Below are 20,945 nucleotides of genomic sequence, written 5' to 3' on the forward strand. Positions count from 1 at the left end.
TTATTCGATCGCCTGGGAAGTTGCTTGTCGCAATAGGAAGGATTAAAAAAGGCATGGAAAATAAGGCCCGATAATGATATGGAAAACCGAACAATAATTACAGCAACTATTATTACAGTAAATTCCAACAAGACGTAAAGTATAATACACATAAAGCTGTAACACACCCTCAGCAAACCCAAAGACCAACAAAATATCATAATGGGTGACTTATAACCACATACCATATACGAAGACTAGAAATGACAAGATCTTTGAACTTACTCTTCTTGATCAGGCTGCAAGTACTACAATCACGATGAGAAGCACAATTCCGAATATCACCAGGAGCAAGCAGGCCTGCACAAGCCAATTTAGATGGTGCCATCAATCAGAGCATATATATGTGTCCTGATGGTGCTTTTTATAAAGAATCAGAGTATTGTATGTTACCAGAGAAGAACTTGATCTCTGGATCTTTGTAGCTTTTACAAGATGGGATTTTGCTTGTACAGTGGCAACCTGTGAATTTTCGATATGTGTTCCGATGTCATCTGCATTATAGATATGCTTTTGGTACATTTCAAGGTGATTCAGAACAAGCATAGTGAATTCAGTGCAAAGGATGAAATGCTTTTACCAATTAGAGCTCCTTGTTCATGAACTAGCACTGCAAGATCTTTGAATATCTCGTTGACCTCACCAATTTTCTGCTGAATTTCTTGTATTCCTAGTTCTCTTTCTTCAATAATAGCCTCATTAAATGTAATCTCATTATCCAACAGCACAACCTCCTGTCTTTAAGAAGAAAAAAATACTCAAACGAAAAAAATACTCAAACGGTAAAAAGGCTGTAGTTGGATATCAAATGATATTCAGTTATAAGAATATAATAGATAAACAACATCCATGGATCACAGAGAAGCAATACTTATAGTAGTAGCAGGATATGGCTCCATAAGTATTTAGAATATACAATTCAGAAAGACATAATGTCACTTGAGATCTTTTTGATCATTATCACCCTTGAACAAGTGTTTGTATGCATATAAATGTACAGAGAGGCAAAGCTTGCATGTAGATTCATATATTTTACAAGGAAAAAAGAACTGACACAGAGGATTCATGCAACTTCCTAATCTATTTGTAAACCAGAACTTACCTTCTTGATTCCACAAGAAGGGCTTGCTGTTCAGCACCTTTATCTGAAGCTAAGTCTATCTCACTGGTCCCGTTGCTGCATGTAACAGGAAGAAGCATGATTAAGGATATCCACACAAAACAAATTTTGCACTTGCAAACAGTAAATGGCAGAAACTTCAGTAATCAATATAGATAATTTTATGTGTGATTTGCGAAGACCATCTTGCTAATAACTCAATTTTCTAAGTATGCCACTAACACAAGAATGATGAACCGTCCTATACATGAAACTACCTTGAAGGAAGAACTGCCTGGGGAACAAAAGGAGTGTATGCCGTTTCTCTTTCGGCTGCAAGCCGTTGAGCCTTCTGAAACTCTTTCAAAACTGCTTGAAAATCCTTGGCAAGTTTAGCATCTATTATCTTCTTGCTTGCCCACAATTACAAAGGATTAAAAGGGCATCAAGTAGTTCCTGAGCGGAAAGGGGGCGTTGAGTGGTTTTATCAATAAATTCAATCACCAATGCATGATGAGTTACTATGAGTTGGAATAGAACAAAAGAAATATTATGAATGAATAACACCAGAGGTCCACAGCTATAATCAACCAAAATCCAAGCTTACGCTAACTTCATCACGGTGATCTGTTTCACTAGCTTGTTTAACTTTGGTGGAAGTGTCCTTCACTAATTGTCCAATATGCAGCCTCGTTTTGTGCCTGCCAATTGAGAAACATGTCAGCTATATTCCCCCACTCATGATCTGATTAGAATATAATAAAAATCACTCGAGAAATTCGAAAGATCATTGCTTATGCAATACAATGTTGGCAGATCGCTAAGTGATCATAAAAACACCAACGTTAACTATCAAGAAACAATATAAAGTTATAAATTTAGAGAATTTCATCTAAATTGGACTTGATACAAAAGCTAAAATCAAAGCGATTAACAAATATAAGAAACAGTTTTGTCTAATTTGATCCAAAATCAAATGATGATAGCATTGAAATACGGTGAACAGTTAAAATCGTAAGCGAAAGGACTGAATTGGGAAGACTTAACAGTTTTTCACGGAGGTCGGGCGAGTCCTTAGGGGTACCAAGGGTGTTGACGAGTCGTTGGAAGGTGGAGAGAGCGGTATTGATCTGGAAAATACCAGAAGCCACAGCTTGCGTGGCGTCTTGCTTGCCATTGATGAGGTTTTGCTGCCTCGAAGGAAATGACCGTCCAGCTTCCAGATCCTGAAAGCTCATGATTGCTCCTCCTCTGTGTGTCTTCTTGTTACGAACACACCATTTTCTCGAGAAGAGGGATGGGAAAAAAGCAAAGAAACAAGCTAAAACTCTGTTCTGTTGCACCGTTTAAAATTAACTGTTGAGAAGTAGGTGAAGAAACAGGGCGAGAATTGAGAGGGAAGGAAATTATTTGACGTTTTCGAAAAAACAAATAAAATAAAAAATATATATTTAATAAGGGAAATATTATCGTTCGTTATCCATTTATTTGTTTTGGTGATGTTTTATTTATTTGATTAATCATATAACAAGTAATAGAGTTTGGTTGAAATGCAAATATTTTAAGTAATGGGATGACTTAATTTTATTTTGTACTTTGAGCCTTAATCTATTTTTTTTCCTTGGGATAAAGTAACGTTAACGGTATGCTTTATTACTTTGAAAGAAAAGCTGAGGGAGAAGATTAGAATAGAATTCTCTACCAATATATCTCAAGGTAAATTACTAAAATAATCATTTTTGTTTACCTTATATTACATTTTAGTTATTTATATTTAAAATGTTAAATTTTAGTCACTTACATTGTCGTGTTGTAATATTTTAGTTACTAAGAAGTTAACGATGTAATGGTAAGCTGATGTAACACGTTAAATCATAATTTCAAACAAAAATTTTAGATTAATTTATACAATCAGTTTTCATATTTTTTCGTTTTAAGCAATTTAATGTAATTTTTTTTTATGTTTTTCATTTGTTAAAACTAGTCCCTATACTTTTATTTTTTTGAACAATTTAATTTTTTCAAGTGAGGCGAACTTGTGAACTAGTTTTAACAAATAGAAAATATAAAAAAACTAAGTTAAAAGAAATGAAGAAGGAAAAAGCAGAAGAGAATGAGAATAGAAAAAGGAACTTAAAAGAATATAAAAGAAAAAAATTAAGTTGCTCAAAATAAAAAAAAAATATAAGAATCAATTATAAAATTTAACCTAAAATTTTCGTTTAAAATAATAATTCAACGTGCCAGATCAGCTTACCTTTACACCATTAACAGCTCAATAACTAAAATGTTAAAACATAACATTTTAAACATAAGTGACTAAAATATAATCTGAGACCAACAAAAATTACTATTTTAGTAATTTACCCTAAATTTTATTGAAGTATATACTAGAAATCCTAAAGATATAAAGTTGAATCTCCCATAATGATTTGATGGTCAAGAGTATTCACCGTCTCAAGTATAACCTAGATTCTCAGGTGTAGCCTAAATTCGAGTCAAGCTGGACACGTTGGTTGCCAATATATATACAAAGTTATCCTCAACTGAACTTTTGAATTAAATAAAAAGAAATAAATGAATAACCTAAAAGACCGGTCAACCCACCAATTTCTTTTTATTGTTTCATAAGAGAACATCATTCAAACTTCAATTTCCGATTTCACTAATTCGATATTGTCCAATTGTAAAAAAATTCAGTGCTCCAAATGAAAATAGCTCTAAAAGAGTACTGCTGAAATCCTATATGGTTACCAGATACCATAGAGTCTCAGACCCCAGAAAGAGAATAAAAATCTCTGGCTAAGGAAACCATAGCCCCGCGCAAAGAATGTAAAGAATCAAATCAACATTGAAGCCAGAAATGCAATTGGCTATGGCTCCAAGCTATTGTAATGGTTCTGCCTAACATTAATAAACAACATATAATATTAAACCCAACTTACATATAGGATTCCACTAGATACCATTATCAACAGACCAAGTATTTCTAGTTTTACACCTCGCAATCAGGAAATGAAATTGTTCAATTTCTCCTTCAAATGCATACTTTTAGAAGTCTCCCACAAGTATTATTTTTATCCTACACTTGACATGTAAGAATTATCAACAGCAAAAATTTCCTTGGCTCTCAGTGGAAAGGACGACAACAACAATATATATGGTACATCCCCTTCATAGATACTGTATGGCTACTGCTCCAGAAGAGGACTCCCCTGTCTAGCAAGCACAAAAAGACCACCATCTCCTTTAGATATCCGAAGATCTTCATCAAGATACGTAATCAGAAGCCAGGAACTTGATCGTTTACCAGGAATGGGAATCTTAAGAGGTGGCTGACCCGAAATGGTTCTTGAAATATTTGCGACTAAATCCTGCAGGGGGCCAAGAGATTGCTGCACAGGCGACAAACTAATTCTTTGACCAAAGACATCTATATCTGCAGGAAGATCAACACTTGGTTTTATTTCTGGAGGTTGCACTATCCCTTCCTTAAATTCAACCTGAATGTTTCAATACATTAAGATTTCCAAAATCAATAATACGACAACAACCATCATTCACAATAATTTCAATTAACAATTCGCTTGCTCATAGATCTCAACACCATATATATATATACAGTGTCGAAAGATGCAATCTTTTGTTGGATAACACGCTTCTAGTTTTTTCGCAATGAAGCCAGTGTTAACTCAATACATATATAGCTTAAACAACAGCAATTGGGTTTAATTTAGGATTTACCTGTATTCTTGAAGGAGATCTAACTTCGAAGGTAGCTGATGCACTAAAGGAGAGATCAGCAAAAGGGCCAGACAATGTGGTGGAGTTCACAATAGACTGACTCGCTGTATCAATTGATTGGCTTATGCTTTTAACTTTCAGTAAGGGGGTTGCACCAGCTGCCAGTAGTGGCAACAGTTCTGAAAATGCCGTATACCTGAAAATCAATTAAGTATGAGATAAGAACATGTATTACTCAATAAACTAGCATTATTTTCAATCATGGGATTAGCAATACGGTTCCATTCAATGCTAAGCTTTAAAACATGTAATGGAGCTAATGTCAATGCTTACAAGGGCAGAAAATGCATAATTGCAGGCCCTAAATAAATGCATTGTTTCAACAGAATCAAACATTTTCCAACTCAATCAAGAGCAATTTTCATCAAGCAATAATATTTAAATAAAGAAGGCACTCACAGCAAAATCCAGTTGCCATCAAGAAGCTGAGTGGCCTCAATCGGAGCTCGGGTCGGGTTAACAGCTTCCAACTGATTGACTAACTCCAAAATCTCAGCCCTTAACTCCTGCCCCGCTCGAAACCCCAACTCCGTCCCGTAAACCGAATCCACCAAACACCTCTTCAAATCCGCAACTCTATCATCAAAACCCTCCGCCACATCCGCAGTCGCTGGCTCAGCAGCTCCTTGGGCAGCGGCGGGGGTACCGTTACCTTTCTCAACATACTCTTCCTCCCACTCGTCCTCGTTCCTCGGAGGATCAGAATCGGGAAGCTTGGTAGGTTCGGGTTCCGACCCAAGCTCCGATCTTTCACCCCATTCATCGGTTATGTTAATCTGGGTGGGGGTTTCTGGGTCGGAATCGGATTCGGGCGTAGGGTCGGATCGTGAGCTGGAAAGGGAAATGAAAGAAGAGAAACTGAGGGGTTTGTGGGGTTTACTTGAAAAGGGGAAGGAGAGAGAAGTAGGCTTAGGGGATTGAGAGAAGAAAGACTTGACTTTGAGAGATTTGGATCGGAGGAGAGCAGAAGGTTGAGCGGTGAGGAGAAGCGCCATTTTCTTTTGGTTTCGATCTTTCAACTTCCTCTGCAACTCAGCTTCTCATTGATTAGTAGCTTCTTCTGTGGTTTTCAAACAAACATAACCAAAATTGCTCACAGGAAAATCTTAGATTTTTTCTTTTAATTATTAAGCCACTAAGTAAAAATTACTAATTAGATTTTTGTTTCAGCTGTCATGGTTAATGCATGGGTGGGAATTATGCTCGTAAATTATTTGAGATTCTCTGAATAAATTTATTTTGATTTAATTATCACGTCGAGTTTGAATAACTCAGACTATCAATCAAGCAAAATTCAAATTTAATAATACTTGATTAAATCTTATCAAGTTTTTTGTATTTTATATATACTATTAACCTTAAAGCTTAATTATGAGCTCGAGTACAAAAATAGCAAATGAGCTTAATCAAACTCAAACTTAAAAATAAATGTTTAATTAAGCTTGAGTCGAGTATTGAGTTTCAAATTTTGAGTTAAGTTTCAACTTGGTAGTATACAAGCTTGTCTCAACTGGATTACGCCATTACTTTTGAGTGTATTAAATTTTATACAGGATAAATTACATTAATAGTCATCAAATTATTAGTAAAAAAATTATCATTTAACTATGAAAAATTATAAAATAATCAATTAATTATTTAATTTTGTCTGTTTTAATCATCAACTAACTAACATATATTTTCATAATTAAATAACTAAAAAATAAATTTATTAGTAATTAGGTTACTACTAATATGATTTATCTTTTTATTTAAGATATCTTTGATAAATTTAAAAAATATTATAACATATAATATAATTATTTTATTTAATAATAGTGAATTTTAAAATGATCAAATGTAAATATTTTCAATTAAATAGTAATATTTATAATCTTGACGCCACTATATCTATATTGCATTTGTTTTCCATCTGTGAAAAAAAAATTGAAACGGACTAAAAAATAATAATAATAATAGTTTTTTGGGTTTTATTTATTGATTTAATATTCTAAATTGAAAGAAGTGGTGTTGGGTGAATAAACCATGGAAAATGATGTTTTTGGCTGGCAATCTCGCCAATGTCATATAATACTAATGCCGAGTTGTTTGCTGAGTGAGTCCAAAAACAGTGAAGATGCCATTCCACTTCTCCCTGTTTAAATGAAATAATTTTTTTATATTTATTTATAATTAGTATAAAAATAATGATAATAATAAAATTAAATATTATAATATACCTGAGATAAAAAATTAAATACATCACACTAAAAATAAACATCTATTCAAAGAGACCTAAATAAACTCAGGAACACTCTTTTGTTTTGGTGTTAAATCTTAAAAGAAATTGCCAACCAATTGTTGCACTTTAAAGTAGGGGTTGGTTTTTATGACTTTTCATTAAGCCATGAAATGGGTTACTCACAAGCTTTGCACCTATAGATTGATATTTGGTCCAATGGACCAAGAAAATCCTTCGAGTACCTCAACCTTGTTGGGTTGGTAAGTGCCATGGATTTAGTTAAAGTATTAAGAGCTACTTTATTTTTTTTCAAAAAATAATTTTTAGAAAATGAAGGAAAAATAATTTTAAAAATATGATTCAAATGCTTAGCATTGTGTACGAAGATAACCTGAAAAATTAAAATGTTAATTTTAAAACTTAAGGTTTAAAGAAAAAAATGATTAAAAGGATTTCAAATAAAATTGTCTAACCGTTAGAAAAAGGTTTAATATATATTTTTTATTTTGATATTTAAAATTTTTTAGTTAAATTTAATATTTAAATTAAGTTTTTTTTCTCACAGTAATACATCGATTTTTTAACTATTAATTAATTACGATCAATGATGACATGATCCAATCATCAAATAACATATGATAAAAATGCTAAATGAACAATACCATATCATTTATGTCAAATAATTTTAAAAAATAAAAAATAGAAAAATATATTTCGTGATTAAGCCTAAATATACAATAGTGTCTTTTGATCTATTTCTTGTGTGGTTGTCAAGAATAACAGTTTACAATAATAGGAATATGCATCGCTTCAGTCCACAATTAAAGATGACATCATTTATTAAAAATTATACAGATTAACCTCTTATAGAAATGATAAAAAGTTTCATTTAATTTGCCTAAGAAGTTGTGTTTATGAGTTCATATTAAAAAGAAAATTGGTGTATGTGTTGATTATATATATTCAATACGTGACAAGCTTCGGCAAAAAAAGAAAAAAGAAAAAAAAAGAAATTCTCGAAAAAGCGCAGCGTGCGCAAAAGACTTTTTTTAAGCATAGCTGGGTTCACTCACGGTCGGTTCTAGAAAGAAGGAAGCGTCGGTTGACACGTACGGAAGGTCACAATCGCACGTGCAAAAGCTTCTCGATCTCATTGGCTGGCTCAGCTCACCCTTTTGTTTCTAAGCATCTAGTTCTTTTCTCGCTCGCTCGCCCGCTCGCCCGCTCGCTCTTTTTCCACTACTAAAAACTCTCTCCACTCTACGATCACACATTCCCTTTCAGAAAACAATAAAAATAAAAAATAAAAAATAAAAATAAAAACCAATCTGGCACTCATTACTCATACAACAAACAAAGTAGCACTGAATCATTTTTGTTTCCTCCACTTTTTTTTTGTTTGTTTTCTTTCTTTACAGCTCATTGCCTGCTGCAGATCGAATCAATCTCAAAGGTGTTTCTTCAATTTCTCCTCTCTTTTTTTTTTCTTCTTGTTTCTGAATTTAGCTTTGTTTATGCTGAAGTTCAATATAATGTTTACTATTTGCTGTTCCACGCTCGAATCTTTACTTCGTTTTAGCTCAATTTCTCTTCAGCGTACTTAAGATATAATTAGCTTAAGTTGAGCGGCAGATTCTAGGAATCTCAATTTCGTTTTTTATGGTGCGAAATTTATGTCACTTTATCGATTATTTTGTTTTTTCAATTCAGCTTTTATCAAATTTTAGAGGCTGTTAGTTTAGTTTCAACTTCAGAGGAAACGGCTGTAGCTATGTAGAAGTATAGGTTGGAGAAGATGATTTTTAGATTAACCACTTTCTATTGTATTTCTACTTAGTATGTGCAACTTTAAATGGAGATTTGAAAATATTTCGCGTAGACCAAATTACCAAACTGCTAAGCTCTTCTGATATTAGGTAACGGATGCAATACAATAAAATCCTTTGATGATCAGAATTTTGTTTATAAGATGGGTTCAATTTTCTTTAAACTGGCTCTGAAGTCTAGTACTGCTAGTTGTTCTAAATGTCTGCTACCATCTGCTGTTTGTTTATGAATTGTATTTTTGAATAAAATTACTTTATTGTACTGACTAGTTCATTCATGAAGATTCGTGACACACAATGTATGGCACAAGAGCAAGCAGCTCTTTCAGACTAGCTTGTTCATCATATCGAAAACGTGCAAGGGTTTTCTAGATAAATTACCCCCCTCCCCCCCCCCCCTCAAAAAAAAAAAATTCATGATTCAGCTATTTTTTTATGTGTATTAATGTGTAAGGCTTTGGCACTCTGGGTTGTCCTTTGCTTCTGTATGAGAGGGTGCTTCAAGTTCCTCTGTTCTTTAAACAGAAAAAAATGTTAATGATAGTATTTTTTCCCCCCTTTTACAGGGGGATTCTTGGTTAGTTTTTATTAATGCATTTTTGCAAAAACTTGAAGGGTTTTGAAGCAATTTGTGTTCGATTCAAGAAGATTGATCTACATTTTTATTTCAGATTTTGTGTTGTTTCTAATTCTTATCTTGCTTCTCTTTTTCTTGCCAGGCATAAATTTTCTTTCTTTTGTGGCTGCCAAATGGCAGCATAGATCAGATAATCATATGTTACAACAAGGACCAATTTTCGAGCTTGGTTTGTCAGATGATTTTTAGCATCTATATTATGCTTGTTCAGTGCCATTATGGGCATATGTCTGATGAAGTGTCAATGGCCATGGCTGCTTCACGCACTATTCTTTTTTTTCTTAATAAACAAAGGCAGAGCTATCAGTCCTGATGGTAGGTGATATATGTGTGTTAAATAACTATAGTTATTTTATCTTGTTTTTCTCTCACCATTTTAAAAAGATCTGTAATGCTTTCCTTCTGTATCACATTTGGTCGGAATATATCGGTTAATTTTCTCACTTAGGAAATTTTACATATTGACAATTTTTCCCTTTTAGAATTATGGTGATCATGTTTACTTTTAGTTTTCATCATGCTTTGCTTTCCTTTTTTGACTTTGTCATTTAGATTGTAGTTTTGATGATAACAGATTTTTTTGGGTTTTAGAATCTTTATCTAGCCAGTTATTAAGAGCCTTTCTGGTTATAAAATGTGAAAGTGCTTTTCTTGATATGCAGGAGAGGCACTTCTAAGCTTTCGGGTAGCGATCATTAGTTCAGATGGTGTATTTTCTCACTGGAGGCCAGAGGATCCTGATCCATGCAAATGGAAAGGGGTGACATGTGATAGTAAAACCAAGAGAGTGACAATTTTGTGAGTTTCGAAGATCATTTCCAAATGTCTTCCGTTTGACAATCTTGTCTATGTGGCAGTGCCATTTAACATATTCTTTTTTTCCCTATTTTTTCTCTTCAGGAGCCTTACGAATCATAAACTGAGTGGTCCTATATCACCTGAACTTGGGAAGCTGGAACACTTGAGACAGTTGTATGTATCATTGGACTTACTTGTTTTTCTTCATCTTTGATGCATGATCTGGGGATTGTATCCAAATATTATTTGTTGCAGCTGATATTTTCTGTAATTGTTTTGTGAAACAGAATTCTTTGTAACAATAACTTTTATGGGGCAATTCCTTCAGAGCTTGGTAATTGCACAGAGCTGCAAGGAATGTAAGTATTACTGCCCACGTCTGGATTCAGCAATCTTATGCATCTTCATGCTTGGAAAGTCTTGTTAGCTGTTCTACAGTTTTTTCTTGCAAATGGTTGAATTAAAATCTTTCATTCCCTTTGAGATTCACCATTTGGCTGTGGTGTTGATGCAAGCAAAACAGCACTTAGACCCTCAAAAATACCTTTTCTTTTGTTTGATTATGAATTATAAATGGATGTTCTTTTGGTCCTATTGTTCTTATGTGTTGGATATTTTATAATTTTCAACCCGTATGCTATCCTTTTAGTATGTTTGTGTGAAGGCCTAGGGGTGAAGTGAACCTTGGACCTTCACGCTTTATTGGGTGGTATCACGACTTGGCCTATCTCCAGGCTAGGTGAATAATCTCCTTCGTTGGACCTTGTCCTGATATTTTATCCAACTTGGACGTTCTCAAATCTAATCGTTTTTTCATATAAAGAGGAGAAGTAAAAACCAAGAATTCACCTTTCCTGTTACTTTCTATTTGTATTGCCTAAATATTATCCGAATGTATTTGGTATTTGAGGTTTTATGTTTATTTTCTGAAAGATTGAAATTGTGGTGTTCAACTAGTTTGTTGTAAATATGAAGTACCTATTATGGCTTTCAAGTTTCAGGGTTATTTAGATATTGTATTGAAGAATTTGTTTTGAAATTGCCTGCATTTATTATTTTATTAAACTGTAATCTGTTGTCTTCTACAGGTACTTGCAAGGCAATTACTTAAGTGGAATAATCCCAAATGAACTGGAGAACTTATCTTCACTTCAGAATCTGTAAGTTGTTTCTTTTGCTAATAAATGTGGGCTAGAGTTGGTAAAGAGCTGAGTGTTGATATTGCTTAATGATGCTTACATTTTCTTTAAAAAAATTGCAGGGATATCTCGAGCAACTCTATCAGCGGATCTATCCCTCCATCAATTGGGATGCTGGATAAGCTCATTACATTGTTAGTTCCCTTGCTTCATATTTGTTAGCTTCTACAACTGAGTTTACTTAAAGATATATTGAACATGAACTGATCTTTGGTGATCATATTGAATTTCCTGAAGCAATGTGTCCAACAATTTTTTGGTTGGCCCTATACCATCACAAGGTGTTTTCAGCAGCTATACTGCAAGCTCGTAAGTATAGTTTGTTTGGCTTGTGTTCAATAATTTTTTTGTTATTTATATGCTATGTCATGCAGGAGGGTTCCAGGAAGTGGTATCCTTATATGTGATACCTTTACTGTGCAATTTTAGAATCTTCATCTTCTGGAAAGTCAAAGAAGATTGTTGTACAATTATTAGGCTAAATAGTTTAACATGTCCTTTTGGCAGTTTTGTTGGGAATCGTGGTTTATGTGGAAAGCAAATCAATGTAGCATGCAAAGATGACAATGGAGCTATGACAAATTCCAGGTCTCCAAGTTCAGGTGAGCTGCTTACATTTGGGAATGGTGCTTATTTCAGTGTTAAAATATGGATATGAAGAATTTAAATTGGGTCTGTCAAATCTGAACTCCTCAAAAGTTTCTTGCCTTTATTCTTGAATCTATTGTTTTCTTCTTGGAGGTCATTTTGGTTAATATTTCAATCTTCTTCTTGTAGCTCAAAATCAAGGTGGTAAAAAGAAATACTCCGGAAGACTTCTCATTAGTGCATCAGCCACTGTAGGTGCACTACTTTTGGTGGCACTTATGTGTTTCTGGGGATGCTTCCTATATAAGAAGTTTGGTAAAAATGAGGGCAGAACTCTGGCCATGGACGTCAGTGGAGGTGTTATTGCTAACTGTTCTTCAATTTTGGAAAATCGAGCTGTTTTCAGTTTTCATATTTACTTTCTAATATCTCAACATCTCTATTGACATGGTACTGCTGCTTCAGGGGCATCGATTGTTATGTTTCATGGAGACTTGCCATACTCTTCCAAAGACATCATTAAGAAATTAGAAACTTTGAATGAGGAACACATTTTAGGTACTGGGGGGTTTGGGACAGTGTACAAACTTTCTATGGATGATGGAAATGTGTTTGCTTTGAAACGAATTGTGAAGTTGAATGAAGGATTTGATCGATTTTTTGAAAGAGAGCTTGAAATTCTTGGAAGCATAAAACATCGATACCTTGTAAACTTGCGAGGATATTGTAATTCACCTGCATCAAAGCTGTTAATCTATGATTATCTAGCAGGTGGCAGCCTTGATGAAGCTCTTCATGGTGAGGCTCCTTAAACTATTTTTATTCAAAAGCAGTTCATTTCCTAGCATAGACTTGAACTGCATATTTTTCTTTAACTAAACCCAAGATTCTGAAAAGTGAAAGACGGCATTTTTCATGGATCTATAGACTAAGCTTGAATTTGAACATTTCTATTTCTTTGTTTTCACCCATTGGTTGGGAAGTCCTGGTTATTGTTTTCATGGATCAATTTCTTTATTTGTGGAGATGATTTTGTTTTATGACTTGTTCAACAGAACGATCTGAGCAGTTGGACTGGGAAACACGCCTGAACGTTATCATGGGAGCAGCAAAAGGAATGGCCTATTTACACCATGATTGTTCTCCTAGGATCATACACCGTGACATAAAGTCCAGTAACATTTTACTTGATAGCAATTTGGAGGCTCGAGTATCAGACTTTGGACTTGCCAAACTGTTAGAGGATGAAGAAACTCATATTACAACCATTGTTGCAGGAACATTTGGTTATTTGGCTCCAGGTATGCAGTTGCAGTATTGGCTTACTGTTTATAGTTGTGGAGCCTGTAGCTCTCTTTAAGCTTGAATTATGAGGGAGATAAAGTTAACTTTAGTGAAGCATATTCTGAAGTTCTTTTTGATAAGGTTACATATGGGCGCTAAATATGACTCTAAAGGAATAGCGTGGTCGAAAACATTTCAGGTTTTGTTTGTTTACGTCTGTTTTATCAAGTTGAATAAATGATTGTGATTAAGCTTTTGAGGTTTGTTTATTAAACAAATCAAACTTGAACAAGTATGGATAGTTCATTTATGTCCAAAAACAAGCTTGTTTATAGATCTTTTAAAGCATGTTTAGTAAGTTGTTTGAAGCCTGTTTAAAAGTTTTTTGTTGTTTGATTGTAACAAAATTATTATTAGTTGTGTTTTATTTTATTTTATTTATAATATAAGTATTGATATTCATGTTTTCTTATTTTGCATCTAAAAATAAGAAACGTGTTTATTTGTTATTCACTAAGAAAAATGAAAACTGCAAATTTTTAACTTATAGCCTAACCAAAGGAAAGATTCCAGGCAAGCTAATCTGGTCAAGTATTTATTTATATTTTGCAAAGCTGTGATTTGGGTCTTGTTTTAAGTGGTTGAATCATATATCATGTAATGTATGCCTTTTGAGATTCAATTTATCTTGAGTCTGTTTATGCTTCCTTCAACAGAGTACATGGTAAGCGGGAGAGCAACTGACAAGACGGATGTCTATAGTTTTGGAGTCTTGGTGCTTGAAGTCTTAAGTGGAAAGAGACCTACTGATGCATCATTCATCGAAAAGGGCCTCAACATCGTTGGTTGGGTATGTCTCACTTCTGTGGAAATTTTGTCAAATAGGTTTAACATCTCTTTACATCAAAGAGTTTCTGATTAAGCTATTAAACAGCATACTTTAGATTTCATGTGTTGTATGTTCATGATGATGTATACTTCATTTTCCATCTGTAAATAGCAAGGATGGAGGGTATGAGGTAACAAATATGTTTTGAAGTAAAGTGGTATATATCTCTAGATAAAAACCAGAACAGCTTGTGTATGAAGAATAGTTAACGAGTCCCATGCATTTCTGAAACCAGAATCATTTGCATTTTGCCTTCTTTTTTTTTAAAAAAAAAGTTAAAGAAAAAGAAATTATGGGTTCAGTGAACAGGTGTCTTTAGACGCTTGTTAAGGTCAGGTTAAATACTATTTTAGAAAATGATTTTTTTTTTTTCATAATACACTGTTTTCACCGCAGCCAAGAGGCACCCTTTTTAACATTTCTCTTTATTAGTAAATGCTTGTCTTATATTAACTTCTTTGATTGAAGTAAAAAGCTTGTTAGTGTGCTCTAGTAAATTAAGAAAGGGTTCTATGCAGCAGAGCTAGGAAAGGCCTGTGTATAAGATTGCAAAGATGTAATAGCTGCTCCAAGTTTTCAACCTATTGTTGTGTGTTCATCGCTGTTGGCCTATGGCAGTTGTTTGGGTTTGATTGGATAGGAAAAAGGGAAAACTGAAGCTAAGGGACAAAATCTGTTGTTACTTGTTTCCTTATATTTTTTAATTCAACAAGTTAACAGTACTAAGATCCAGGGTCAAGATTTGACACTTATTCTTGTATAATGAGGGGAAAAGGTCCCGTCTTTCACAATAGGAATGATTATAAAACACCTAACTTGGCTTGTTTGTTAGTACTTCAGTCCATGGGGTAATGTCTTGTATTATCTATCAACTGAAGTAAGTTGAAAATTGATGCTTGCTCTTTTTACCAATTTCCATTTTGAATAGATACAAATGACATGCACTCAAACATTTGGCTCAGTAGAAATGCATGTATCTTTCAACTCAACGAGTTGGGTTTTAGTTCTCTTTCTCCAAACTCAGAAAGATACAAAGGACATGATCCCTTGAAGATAACTTCCTTATTTTGACTGCTTGCTTCTGTTTTTTTTATGCAGTTAAATTTCTTGATAACGGAGAATAGGCAACGAGAGATTGTAGATTCAAATTGTGTGGGGATGCAGGCAGAAAGCCTGGATGCCTTGCTCTCAGTTGCCATCCAGTGTGTGTGTTCGAACCCAGAAGATAGACCCAGCATGCACAGGGTGGTGCAGTTGCTTGAATCCGAGGTTATGACCCCATACCCGAGTGATTTTTATGATTCCAACTCCGATTGAGTAGTCCAAGCTGAAAACAGAGACACGTTTGGTTTGCCTTCATGTTTCTCACAACTCAAAAGTAGTGCAAGCAAAAAAAAAACAAGCACTAAATGAGGGGGCTCGAAATCAGCAGCTGCAGCTTTCACTTGTTCATTTCATTAAATTCTGTATGCGGATCGAAGTTGGAAGGTCCATCTGAACTGTTCAATGGAAGTAGAGTTTAGGTGCATATTTGTCCTTCATTTGGCATGGGTGAACTTCCTTTTTCTCTTTTAATTTTAGGCATTTTTTTTTCGTTCGAGCTTTGCCTTTATGAAATCAATATGTAATCTTCTTTATCCAGTCCTTAAGTACAAATTGAGAATATTTGGGCTTTTGGCAGATCCTTGTTGTTTATACCATTTTTGTAAGATAAAGCTTCATTATTACAGTAATAATTTGATGGATGAAAGTTACTTTTATCTCGCAATTCTACTATTATGAGCTGAATTGAACTGTGGAACTGAAATGAAAGTGTTTTCGCAATTATTTTTTTCAAAACATGTAACTATTCTGAACTAAATTGCTAGTTTTATCAAATTCATTTCTCAAATTACTTGTAATATAATTTTCCTTCCTTAATACGAATGGACTTACAAACAGCTGGTATTCCGGCCATTCAAAATATTATTTGTGGGGCCAATGTGATTATATTGATAAATTAATTGCAAATTTGAAAATTATTTCCTACATTATTACTGTATCATCTACAAGAGCTATCGTTTTAATTGACGATATTGAAAACGATATTGAAGATTTGTCGTCTTTTAAATCGGAATCTATTAAGCTGAACATTTGTTTTTTATATATTTTTTTCTTGGCTTGTGCTAATCATGCGCTAACAGTAGATGTAGCTTGGTGAAATTTTGCAGTAATTTGGTCCAAGATAGTGGACTTAATCCTGGATTTAAAAAAAAATCAACTAAATGCCTAGATTTATTAAAAATTCATATATATATTATTAACATTTTAATTGAGAAAAATTTCCATTCTATTATTGTATTTTCCAATTCATATAGTTTAATAAATTGGATCATGTTTATTTGGCTAGTATATGTTGATTACATTTAACCATCACACAATATACTAGCATCTTAATCGAGTACATCGTAACAATGCCAAAAAGCCAGGCCTTTCTTCTCACTGCTTTTTGTTGAAGAAGGAGAAAATGGACCGACAAACTAACGCAGACCGATCGAGCCGAGTCTTTTCATATTCCTTACCTACATTACAAGAAAGAGTCACACAAACAAAGTTCAGTCCAAGTTATAGTGAATTCACCAAGAATCAGAGCAAACAAAAACCACAAACTATACACTCAAACGCGACAGATGGAACTTCAAGGGCCTAGGGAAGTGACTGAACAATGATCAACCTCGAAGGGTTTTTTCAAATTGTTGCAGCTGTAAAATGAAACCAGAATTCGGAGATGCTTGAGGTCGTCTACGCTTTATATGTTCCAAAGCTTGAGAAAACCTCATACCATGCTTTTTCATTAGATAAGCAATAACCACTGTCACACTGTAAGGTTCGAGAAACAAAAGCTTTCAACATGATGTACTTAGATAACATAATATAAAAGCTATTATCAAACAAAAAGATACTACTACAAGCTTTTCTTTTTCTTCTTTTTAATTTTAAATCATATTGTTGATATAATAAGCAAATTCCCATTTGTGACAAACTATAAAAGGTTTTGAAATAAGAGTAATGCAACCTGAACTAGTGATGCTCTAACAATGTCTGTAAAAGTAAAAACTTCATATATCTTTAGTTATGTTGTAACCCTAATAATAAGTATGGAAAACCACCTTCTAGATATTCCCATAAAGCAGTGAACCAAAACACCACCACCTAGTCTTTTAGCTTCATCGATGAAACTGAAACACTCGTCGAAATACTGCATTAGATTCGTATCTTCCCTGTCCATGACTGCCTCAAATTTTATCAAAGCACCAAGAATTCGACAAGTTAAAACTTTCATTGCTGTCATGTTTCTTAGCTTGTTTATCAAGGAATTGGAAGGACAAAGGGAAAATTATTTGCTAAAAAGCATAAACTCCGATCTGAACTAAGAAATTTTTGCTAGAACAGGCAAGAATCCATGATACCTTCGATAATTTTATAAGCAAACTCATTTGGATACAAAGGAAGAGATAGGTTAGCCACGGTTAAGATATGCGTTACATTGGAGCTTTTCAATGCAGCCTTATTGTTTGCATCACCCAAGGAACCCAAAAAAAGGCCCTGAAAAACATATATATGAAATTAGTCTAGAGAGAACAAACAAAAGTAGGATAAAGCAAAAGCAAGGTCATCAAAAATGAGTACCTCTTCAATTTGGCATAGAGCACTGTTTCCTTGAAATTTTCTATATATATCTACCCTGCACCTTTCTTGTATTTCATTTTCAATGGAATAATGGATCTGATCCATTCTTTTTAGCCCTTCAAAGGCAGGTGCATGACACTCAACTGGTAAGAAACATGTTTGATCTATGCAACAGAACGACCAAAATTTCTCTATTTTAACCTTTTTATATGTTAAACCAGTTTCCCATGTCAGTAAAATATCAGTTAGCAATTAGCATAGGCATGAATAAGTTAGAATCCAAAAAAAGATAGTGCATTTGCATCAAACAGAATTAAACAACTGAAAAGCTAGCTTGTAGCAGCTACTAACTATCTCATGTTTAACATTAGACTTTCATATAGATTAAAACTACAATCTATACGAATATATATAAACCATATTCAATTTTTTCTTGTTAATCCCCATACGGAATCATGAATTCCAAGTGTTAAAAATGGCATTATGGAACATAATTAGATGTCCAGAACAGAGCAAAATTCTGGGAAGAAAAGAAAAAAAAAAAGAATCATTCTTATATAAAACCTACATTGTAAAACATTCCAATTGGTTTTGCAATTCTGAAATCTGATTTCATTGATCAGCCTAGGTTTCAAGCATTTACGCAAAACCAAAATTTTTTCACAGCGGAAAACGAAAGCTACGCATTTACCCAGATTTATAGAAACCACGAACTGTATGTATTCTGGAAAAAGTCCCTAATGACTGTGTTATACGACTAAGACAGCAGTTAAGTATGAAAGCTCAAATATATGGAAAAAAAAAGTCTTAAGAAGGCCAAATTTAGCATGTTAACCATCTGGGTAGCTCAAAGATCCAGAGGAAGTTAATTAAAAAATACAGCAGTGTAAGAGAAATTTCAAAGACATGAAATTGGGGAATGGATAAAGAGAATGAAACTAAATGAAACTAAAAAGCTTTCCCCTTTTCCTATGAAATTCTGAAATGGGATTGAAGAAAGGAGTACATACCAAAGAGAGGCTTTGGATCTCTTCTTTAACTATGTTTATATTAAATGGTTATTGATTTGGGATGATATTTTCTAGTTATCTGCTCTGACTCTAAATATGTTTTCGTAATCATTCGGACACATTAATTATAATTGTAGTTGAATTTATACAATTTGTATTTCTAACTATTTTTAAACCATAATTTTTTTTATAATTTCCTTTAATTAATAGCTGTATTTTACGTATTATATTTATATAAATTTTAATAAATTAATACTCATACTATATAAATTTCGAAACTCCAATTAAATATGGAATCAAATTTCTTTTTAAATGAGTGAAGAAAATTTTTAAATGTTAAAATTTTCTCTTCATAAAATTCGAATTTAAAATCTTATTTAAGAGATTGATAATATATTTTTATATTTGTTTATATATTCAAAATTTTTAAAAAAATATGCATTATATATATCATATATTTTTAATTATTCATTCGTTTTTATATCTTATCATTTTAAAAATTATCAAATTTAGATCAAGTTTATTACGTCTTTAATGGTGCATTGACCATTGGATTCACCACATGCCGTATACTTTATTTAGTGTGCTATTATTATTATTATTATTATTATTATTATTATTGTTATTATCCGAAGCAATAAAATTGCTTAATTTGAATGGGAGCGATTCATGATTTTAAGACGAGTATAAATTAGAAATGGAAGGACAATGAAGATATTTCTGGTTATTTTTGTGGTGAAGGAAAAAGAAAAGAAGGATTAAATAAGAAAAAAGAAAGAAAGAGAAAAAAAAGCACGTGTATTTCTACCATTTTCATATTATTTTTTACATGAATTTTAACAAGTTTATATTTTGATTTATGTAAATTCTAACACATTCATTATTTATACTATGTTTATATTCTTTTCAATGTTTTAGTGTTTATTTATATTGTAATCGTATCATATAATTAAGTTGATTTGGAATTATCAAGTCTAATTAATATTGTTAAAATAGTTTTTAATTGGGATAAATCTCAAACTTATATATGAACTTCGGTCTAATGTGTAATTTTAGACATGAAATTTGATTTTATATATTTTTATACATAAAATTTTAATTTAATTCAATTCTTAAAGATTACTAACACATTTACTATCATTTTATGTTTATATATTGCACATAGAAATATTTATATTTATCTAATACAAAAATAAATTGATGTATTTATTTCTTTAAATGTGTATAGTTGAATCAAAATTAAAATTTTATGTAAACATTTAAACCACAATCTAAATTCCATGTACATAGTTGAACGAAATTAAATTTCATATATCAAATTATACATTAAATCAAAGTTCAATTTTAAAATTTTCACCAATTATATGTAATTTGTCTTAAACGTATTCATGGTATTATTTTTATGTAGATTTTAAAACACATTCATGTATTTGTAGTATAGCTTGTGCCATTGCTTTCCATTTATAGGAAAAACAATTTTCTAAAGAAACCTAAATAATTTTAAGGGTAAATTACACCAACAGTCACTAAACTTTGGGGTAAATTACACTAACAGTCACCTAGGTTTCATTTCAGTCACTTAACTTTCAAAAAGTAACAAAACGGTCACTAACGTTATAAAAAAGTGACAAAACTGTCACTAACTAACAGTTACCGTTAGGGTATTAACGGGATTGTTGACGTGGCAAGTTAACCGCTAATGTGGCAAGTTAACTTGCCACGTTGGCGACGGCTGATGGGTTTGGGATGGGTTTAGGGAAAAAATTGAAGGGTTAATGGGTTAATGTTTTAGGGTTAGAAACATATTAGCTTTAGGGGGATTTGGGGGGGGGACGAAAATCTATTTGGGAAATTTTGATCGGGATTTGGGGTTTTTTAGGTT

The 20,945-nt window shown here is 32.9% G+C and overlaps 4 protein-coding genes across 14 annotated transcripts; 1 reads left to right on the plus strand and 3 right to left on the minus strand.

The window, feature by feature from the left end:
- Positions 1-79: 79 nt before the first annotated feature.
- Positions 80-2,559, minus strand: LOC107935184 (syntaxin-22). Its single transcript, XM_016867751.2, has 7 exons — positions 2,186-2,559; positions 1,746-1,839; positions 1,417-1,556; positions 1,142-1,216; positions 620-777; positions 433-533; positions 80-339 (listed from the first exon to the last, which is right to left on the minus strand). The coding sequence occupies exons 1-7, from the start codon at positions 2,374-2,376 to the stop codon at positions 274-276; spliced, it is 825 nt and encodes a 274-aa protein (XP_016723240.1). The 5' UTR covers positions 2,377-2,559; the 3' UTR covers positions 80-273.
- A 1,504-nt stretch (positions 2,560-4,063) lies between these two features.
- Positions 4,064-6,167, minus strand: LOC107935202 (plastid lipid-associated protein 3, chloroplastic). Of its 2 annotated transcripts, XM_016867768.2 has the most exons (4): positions 5,342-6,167; positions 4,883-5,078; positions 4,449-4,641; positions 4,064-4,357 (listed from the first exon to the last, which is right to left on the minus strand). In XM_016867768.2, the coding sequence occupies exons 1-4, from the start codon at positions 5,935-5,937 to the stop codon at positions 4,269-4,271; spliced, it is 1,074 nt and encodes a 357-aa protein (XP_016723257.2). In that variant the 5' UTR covers positions 5,938-6,167; the 3' UTR covers positions 4,064-4,268. The 2 variants fall into 2 exon arrangements, with proteins under 2 accessions (XP_016723257.2, XP_016723256.2); XM_016867767.2 differs by having other exon boundaries at positions 4,064-4,641; positions 5,342-6,160.
- Positions 6,168-8,371: 2,204 nt separating this feature from the next.
- On the plus strand, positions 8,372-16,144 carry LOC107935201 (LRR receptor-like serine/threonine-protein kinase FEI 2). Of its 2 annotated transcripts, none has more exons than XM_016867765.2 (14): positions 8,372-8,616; positions 9,709-9,941; positions 10,289-10,424; positions 10,527-10,598; positions 10,712-10,783; positions 11,513-11,584; positions 11,686-11,757; positions 11,861-11,932; positions 12,131-12,225; positions 12,401-12,568; positions 12,677-13,009; positions 13,267-13,512; positions 14,212-14,345; positions 15,483-16,144. In XM_016867765.2, the coding sequence occupies exons 2-14, from the start codon at positions 9,845-9,847 to the stop codon at positions 15,699-15,701; spliced, it is 1,788 nt and encodes a 595-aa protein (XP_016723254.1). In that variant the 5' UTR covers positions 8,372-8,616; positions 9,709-9,844; the 3' UTR covers positions 15,702-16,144. The 2 variants fall into 2 exon arrangements, with proteins under 2 accessions (XP_016723254.1, XP_016723255.1); XM_016867766.2 differs by having other exon boundaries at positions 8,607-8,825.
- Positions 16,145-16,695: 551 nt separating this feature from the next.
- On the minus strand, positions 16,696-19,181 carry LOC107935176 (dual specificity protein phosphatase 1B). Of its 9 annotated transcripts, none has more exons than XM_041077086.1 (6): positions 19,064-19,181; positions 18,054-18,169; positions 17,834-17,969; positions 17,534-17,654; positions 17,098-17,243; positions 16,696-16,945 (listed from the first exon to the last, which is right to left on the minus strand). In XM_041077086.1, the coding sequence occupies exons 2-6, from the start codon at positions 18,156-18,158 to the stop codon at positions 16,863-16,865; spliced, it is 591 nt and encodes a 196-aa protein (XP_040933020.1). In that variant the 5' UTR covers positions 18,159-18,169; positions 19,064-19,181; the 3' UTR covers positions 16,696-16,862. The 9 variants fall into 9 exon arrangements, with proteins under 9 accessions (XP_040933020.1, XP_040933019.1, XP_016723225.1 ...); XM_041077085.1 differs by having other exon boundaries at positions 18,054-18,254; XM_016867736.2 differs by having other exon boundaries at positions 17,534-17,719; positions 17,869-17,969; positions 18,054-18,254; positions 19,064-19,173.
- Positions 19,182-20,945: the final 1,764 nt, after the last annotated feature.

Source organism: Gossypium hirsutum, chromosome A09, assembly GCF_007990345.1.
Source record: "Gossypium hirsutum isolate 1008001.06 chromosome A09, Gossypium_hirsutum_v2.1, whole genome shotgun sequence".
Classification (NCBI taxonomy): Eukaryota; Viridiplantae; Streptophyta; class Magnoliopsida; order Malvales; family Malvaceae; genus Gossypium; species Gossypium hirsutum.